The sequence below is a fragment of the Dioscorea cayenensis genome, chromosome 19 (assembly GCF_009730915.1).
Source record: "Dioscorea cayenensis subsp. rotundata cultivar TDr96_F1 chromosome 19, TDr96_F1_v2_PseudoChromosome.rev07_lg8_w22 25.fasta, whole genome shotgun sequence".
NCBI classification, from domain to species: domain Eukaryota; kingdom Viridiplantae; phylum Streptophyta; class Magnoliopsida; order Dioscoreales; family Dioscoreaceae; genus Dioscorea; species Dioscorea cayenensis.
This window is the reverse complement of record NC_052489.1, coordinates 6211796-6218550: the sequence shown is the minus strand read 5'-3', so window position 1 is coordinate 6218550 and position 6755 is coordinate 6211796. Positions and strand designations below refer to the sequence as shown.

Genomic DNA, 6755 nt, shown 5'->3' with positions numbered 1-6755 from the left:
TACTTGTTTCATTTTTGTTCTCTTTGTTTTCCTCGCAGCTGGAGTTCATCGACATCATCAAATTCACGACCGTGAAATCATCTACCTAGAGTGCCACTCTTAATGTTCATTATATGAATTTCCAGGGAAGAGACCCTGTTATCGGCAATCGAAATAATCTAATTAAAATTTTTGTTCTGCAAATGTTATCAGCCTGGATCTTGTTTGTTCCCCACCAACAAGGCTGCAATACTGAATTTTAATGTTGCATGTGGAATGGAGTTTTAATGTTGTTTTGATACAAGTGTTTGTATAGTTATACAACATGATTTCCAATGTATATGTAGGGCATCTACATGTATTGTTAATTCAATAAGATTATTTTTGTTTGGTAATTCAAAATTTTTAACTAGTGCAGTTAAAAAAAATTAAATTAAATTAATTTCATATATATTATTTTTTTCACAGATTAAACAAAAGCGTGCCGAAAGCTGTAACAAAAAAGTTTTATTAAAAACTGTGCCAAATACCGTGAAAAAAAGTATAGTATATAAAATCGTGCTAAAAATCGTGCCAAATATTGAACCAATAAAACATTGCCAAAATAGTGCCAAATGTAGAATCAAAGTCCATGCCAAACATTGATGGCAATGGTTGGCACAATAGTAAAAAACCGTGCCGAAAATAGTGACAAAGTTCGGCACAGTATTAAAAAAACGGTGCCAAAATGTATTTGTGACTAGTGTTATAGGCACGGTTAATTTTTGGTGCCAAATACAGTGCCAAAATCAGTTTGGCACGGTTTTTAATCCCATTTCCGTGCCAATTTTACCGTGCCGATTTATGATTTTCTTGTAGTGATACTTATACATATATACTCATATACATATATATATACACACATATACATATACTTATACATATATATATATACTCATATACATATATGCATATATGCATATATACACATATATACATATATTTATACATATATTTATACTCATATACATATATGCATATATACACACATATACATACACATACACACATGTGTTTTCCAATTCCAGATTTACAAATCCTTCCAAACAAACAGAAAATTTTATAATACAGTAATTTCAGTTACATCCAACCAAACACAAGATTTGACAGCACTATATTTTGAAAACCAAGTATTTCCACTTACATTGTAACTGGAAATCCACTACTTTTAGAATTACATCCAACTAAATACTACCTTTGTGTATGTTGCATTGTGAATATAAACAATGATTTTTCTCTCTGAAGATTTGAATTGTTAATCCTTAAATTATATTCATCAATCAAACTAGAGGTGGGGCTCGGATGGAGGAGGAGGAAGATGATAAGGAGAGGGGTGTGGGTGTGGTCGATGGTGGTGCTAACTTGGATAGAGGAGAAGGAGGAGAGGGGAGTGGTCGGTCGGCATCAAAGTTAAGGAAAGGAGATGGGGCTTAGTTTAGGGTTTTGGATCTTTCATGTTTTAAACCCAGATCCAAAAAAAAAAATATGATACCCATCATACATGGCTTTTATAATATTTTAATTTTCTGATAGTATTTTAATCCACATCAGCACAAAGAGACGGTGCAGTTGACGGCCATTCGACCAAAGGAGTACATTTGCCCAATCACAATAATAGAGTGATCAAATTGGTAGTTTTTATAATAGAGGGACTAAAAAGGCGGGATGACCATAATAAAGGGACGAAATGAGAGATTTTACCTTAATTTGAACATGAAGTATTTAACAATCCAAATGTCTAACCTTCTCATAGTCATAGTATTCAAATGGATTTTGCTAGTTAATAAGAGCAAACAAAAATAAAAAGGGTTATTAATTAATAGACCCCAAATTATAAATTTTGAGTATATAGATATTTCAAGGATTACAACCTTACACCATGCATTTGCATCTTCAAACAATATTATCATGAGCCAAAACATCACTATTGACACTGCTAACTGTTCTTGCTTTACAAGTGTGAAGCAAGAAACTACAAGCTCCAACAGCCTCTCCAACAGTTAGAAAAATCCATGCATGGCCAATCTCTTCAAGTACCTTTGATTTATCAAGCTTCTTCATCACCTCACTTCCCGGGTTTGCTAACACTAGCTGTTAAAAAGTCATTAATAAATTTTAGGGAAAATACTATCTCAATAATATTAATTAAAAATGAGTATATAAAATAATTACTTGAAGTCCTCTTCTTTCCAAAGTCTTCTTGACTTCTCCTAACATGCTAATGCCACTTGTGTCAATGCTTCCCACAGCTACACATAATATAAAAAGTATTCATCAAACATCATGAAAGAAATAAATAAAACTCTTAACAATAATTGCAATTTATCAACTTACCACCCATGTCCAGTATCACATATTGCAATGTATCCTCTCCCTTGTCCTTTATCTTGTCCTCCTCTTCATCAATCCATCTAGATAACCTATATATATATATATATATCATCCATATATACACTATTAATATCATATATATATATATATATATAATTAAATTTATACACTTCAAGCTTATATATAACTAGTACCTTTCTCTTAGGTAGCTTGAATTCGCAAAATAAATTGGAGCATCAATTTGGATGATGAAGACACCGGGAACACATTGAGCCATTGGGTACTGATCCATTCTGCGGTAGATCATCGAGTTCGGCATATTACCTAATACTGTAGTCCTTGGTCTCGCAACAAATAATAGTACTCTAAGTATCGATATGGAAACAGCAAGGACAAGTCCAATTTCAACGCTACAAAAGACGACACCCAAATAGGCCGCAATACAATTGAAGAAGTCCATCTTATCAACGTGCCAGAGGTGAATGGCAGCCTCGTAGTCGAGAAGGCCGAGCATTGCCGAGATGATGATGGCCGAAAGGACTACCAGAGGAGTGTAATGAAACAATGGTGTCAAGAACAACAATGTGATCATCACTGCCATTGCCATTATCACATTTGACATTGCTGTCTTGCATCCTGCATTGTAGTTCACCGCACTTCTCGAAAACGGTCCTGATACATTCAAATATTTTATTAGGAAACTTCTTTCAATACAAAAATTTAAGCTAATTATATATATATATATATATATATATATTCGTACCGGTTGTTAAGTAACACGATGTGAATGATCCGACTATGTTCATCATACCGAAGGCGATCATTTCCTTGTTGCCATCAATATGGTAGTTTTTAAACATGGCGAAACTCCTTCCAACGGCAATTCCTTCCTGCAAATACACTGTAGTGAGCTAATATTCAAAATGTTAATCTTAACAGTTATTGATTGTGGTAGAATTAACATACCGCAAGGGCAATGATCCCAGTGATAATGCCAACTTTCAGTGCAAGCATCATGTGTGGTGGTGAGAGGACTAGGTTGGTTACTGATATTGGGTTCAATCCTTTCTTTAGGTGACCAATCTGTAAGTTATACAACAGAATTCATTAGTCAATTAGTATAATTAGATTAATATGACATTTATGGACCTTAGTCATGTTCAAGTTAAACTTACCACTTGAACACCATGATTTTCAGCATGAGTTAAATACACCAAAACACTTCCAAAGATGACAGATATTAATGGTGCAGATGCTGACACCCAAAAATATTTTGGTCTGACTTTGCCCTGATCATTCATATCAAATAAAATAAATTTAGTTGCTAGCTCAACTAAGATATATTCCTCTAAATTTTCACAAAAAAAAATTGATTAAATATAACTCAATTAATTAGATTATCTGATTACAAAGTGTCTTTCTAGGGTCCAGTTAAGTTTTAACAAACAAGGTTAGACAAGATTTGTTATGAAGACATATCTAGCAGTAAATTTTGGCAGAGAGATTCCATTAGAGTTAGGCCCTTCGTTGTTTTACATGAGTTTTTCTTCATTTAAAGAATATCTCATCTAGATTTGTTTGGAAAGCAAATTCCATAATTAGATATGCCTTTTGTCATATTAAAATCCTTCCAAACCACAAGATCACATGTATCCTTCCACAAATATATATATATATATATATAATTATGCATATGTTCTTTTATACAAGAATATTCTAATTAATAAACATTTCTAGACACTATTTTGTGACAAGAATCTTTGTTTGTATCCGTATGACAATAGTATCAATTAATATCAAAATTCATTGTTCTAATTATTAGTATGTCTATTACTTAATTATATGAGGATCAGTAATCTAGGGAGATTAATAGTAGCCGTCAGATGATAATCCGACGGCTATGATTATCATAAACAGTGTAACATGGGTTGTACAGTGTCATACAGTAATTGTGAACAGTAAAAAATTGTGCAATCCTTATATAAACAAACAACTGTTAGATAGTAATTCAACAGCTGTAAAAAGGACGTCCCTAGATAACAATAATCTAGCAACGCCCTTAGATTACCATTTCTCTTTATATATATATATATATATATATATATATATATATAGTAATCTAAGATTTAGGGAGGACTAAAATATTGTTTCTCAATTATTTGACATCAAGGTCAATGAAATATATAATCAAAATGATGAGCTAATAATTTCCTTTAATTGTTACCTTTTGACTTTTTACTTCATTATTTCTCCAGAAGTTAACCTCTTCTTACAACTATATATATGTATATGCAATCCATAATAGAAATAGAAAGCATGATCTATGATGTGTGACATCAGGTCCTACCACCTTCCATTATTGCATAAATTGTTCTAGTAACCAAGGGATTGATTATAGTAATAAAAATTATTAATAATTATAAGTGACGTCGGAAGTCCAAAATCATATCACGGTGAAATGCAAGTGATTGCAATTTATAACCACTCACAAAATAGCGCGTGCTGAGGAGAAAACATAAAAAGCAACATCCAAGCAACACACTTTCCCATCTCCACTGCAAACACAAAAACACAAAAACCATAAAATCAACTTCTCACCTTCTGTTAATTAATAATAATAAACAAAACCTGCAACAATGAAATAATATATATACATATATTAAGTAAGGTTGTTGAACGGTGGGTGGGGGAGACACAGAGAGAGAGAGAGAGAGAGAGTTAAATGAGTGTGACAAAGAAGATGAAAAGGTAGGTGAGAGCGAATTAAATTACTTTTTGGGTCTGAGTAAAGACAGACTCCATGACAGATACAAGATCAGTAGAAGTGGTGAAATGCTCAAGTCCTAGAATTCCTTTGAGTTGTTGAAGGCACACCACTGTTGCAGCTCCTCCCATGAATCCCACTATGGTTGCATGAGATAGAAAATCCACTATGAACCCTAACCTGCAATAATACATACATACATACATCTCCTTTTAAAACTTACGTATATAATATATATATTTGTATTGATTGATACTCAACTCTCTTTCCTACAAAGTTGATTTATGTTGTCTAATTCCCAACCACTATTTTCTAGACACTTTTAAGAATAGAACCCCACTACCAAAAAAAAGCTAAACACCTTTACCCATCCTTTTTTAATGTTCCTTTTCTTCCTATCCTTCTTGTTGTTTGAAGGCTAGAACATATATATATAGTAGTTATATATATGGAAAAGTATAAATAGAGATCATACCTAAGAAAGCCTAAGGCAGCTTCAAAGACACCAGCAAAGAAGGTGGCAGTGAAGGCCAAGTGAAGATAAAGCCCTGGGTTTTGTGAAGCCGAAACCTCCTTGCTGAACATCGAAGCGATAAGCAGAGATGCGACAGCCACCGTGCCGACGGCAACGTCCTTTGAGCTCCCCAACATTGCATAAACAAGCGGTGGCACAAAGCTTGAATCTTTTTCACAAAAAGCACAACAACGTAGGCACACCATGCATGATCATCAACTCATAATTAATTAATTAATTAATTTAATGCATGGATGTTAATTAAACAGTACTTACATAGGCCAAGAATAGGAGGGAGGTTGCCAAGCTTTGCATAACTAATGCCTTGAGGAATTGCAAGGCTTGCTATGGTGATACCGGCAATGAGATCAGACTTAAAGTAAGCAAGAGTGTACTTTGGTGCCCATTCAAGAAAGGGAATTAAATATTGGAGGCCATTGGTGAACTTCTTTAATGGAGGTTGGTTCTTGAATTGGCGAAGAGGGTCATCAGGGAAGAATGTTTCTTTGAGGTTTGCTTTCAAGGCTTCGGAGAAAGGTTTCGAGGGTGGCACCGGAACACGGTGAGCACACTCTACTTCGGCCGGGAAGACTAGCTCAGAGTTCACCATTAATGGAGGTTGGTTATAAGGATGAAGCTCTTAGAGAAGTGAAAGGTTTAATAAGAGATGTGCCCAAGAAGGGGGGCTGATGGAGGAGTTTATATAGAATGGAGAGGCGTGTGTATGTGGAGCCCGTTAGATGCATTGTAATATTGTATTATGGAAGAGTGTGGGGGCCTTGCTTTATTTTCTAAGAAAGTCCACTTAATATTAAATTTGATTTTTTTTAAAAAAAAAATTATGTAAATATTAATTTATGTAAAATTAAATTTATTTATCTATATATAGTTTTCTTTTATTTGATAACTTATTAAATAACTTCAATTACACACAAGATGATTGATGTGATTACAGATTTAAATAATTAAAATTCATGTAGTGATTGGTTGTGCTATGATTGGTAATTTATCAATTAGTATATTTTTATAAAAAAATATAGAATTTGATAAAAATAAGGTGTGAACGCAAGTGTTGTAATAGAGAAATATAATTTTTATCTTGTTTATTAAAATAAGACTAAGCTTTCC

At 33.4% G+C, this 6755-nt stretch overlaps 1 protein-coding gene across 1 annotated transcript; it reads right to left on the bottom strand.

The window, feature by feature from the left end:
* Positions 1-1804: 1804 nt before the first annotated feature.
* LOC120250435 (sulfate transporter 3.1-like) lies at positions 1805-6295 on the bottom strand. The gene is made up of 11 exons (XM_039259252.1): positions 5904-6295; positions 5589-5796; positions 5122-5293; positions 4839-4904; positions 3525-3638; positions 3316-3432; positions 3113-3239; positions 2544-3021; positions 2353-2438; positions 2191-2267; positions 1805-2109 (listed from the first exon to the last, which is right to left on the bottom strand). The coding sequence occupies exons 1-11, from the start codon at positions 6235-6237 to the stop codon at positions 1912-1914; spliced, it is 1977 nt and encodes a 658-aa protein (XP_039115186.1). The 5' UTR covers positions 6238-6295; the 3' UTR covers positions 1805-1911.
* Positions 6296-6755: the final 460 nt, after the last annotated feature.

Excerpts from the sequence above, each read along its gene's own strand:
- LOC120250435 (XM_039259252.1), bottom strand. The coding sequence starts at position 6,237 with ATGGTGAACTCTGAGCTAGTCTTCCCGGCCGAAGTAGAGTGTGCTCAC. Across the intron at positions 3,433-3,524 it reads AAAATCATGGTGTTCAAGTG|ATTGGTCACCTAAAGAAAGG; the intron begins GTAAGTTTAACT and ends TATAACTTACAG. Across the intron at positions 2,268-2,352 it reads TGTGATACTGGACATGGGTG|CTGTGGGAAGCATTGACACA; the intron begins GTAAGTTGATAA and ends TATTATGTGTAG.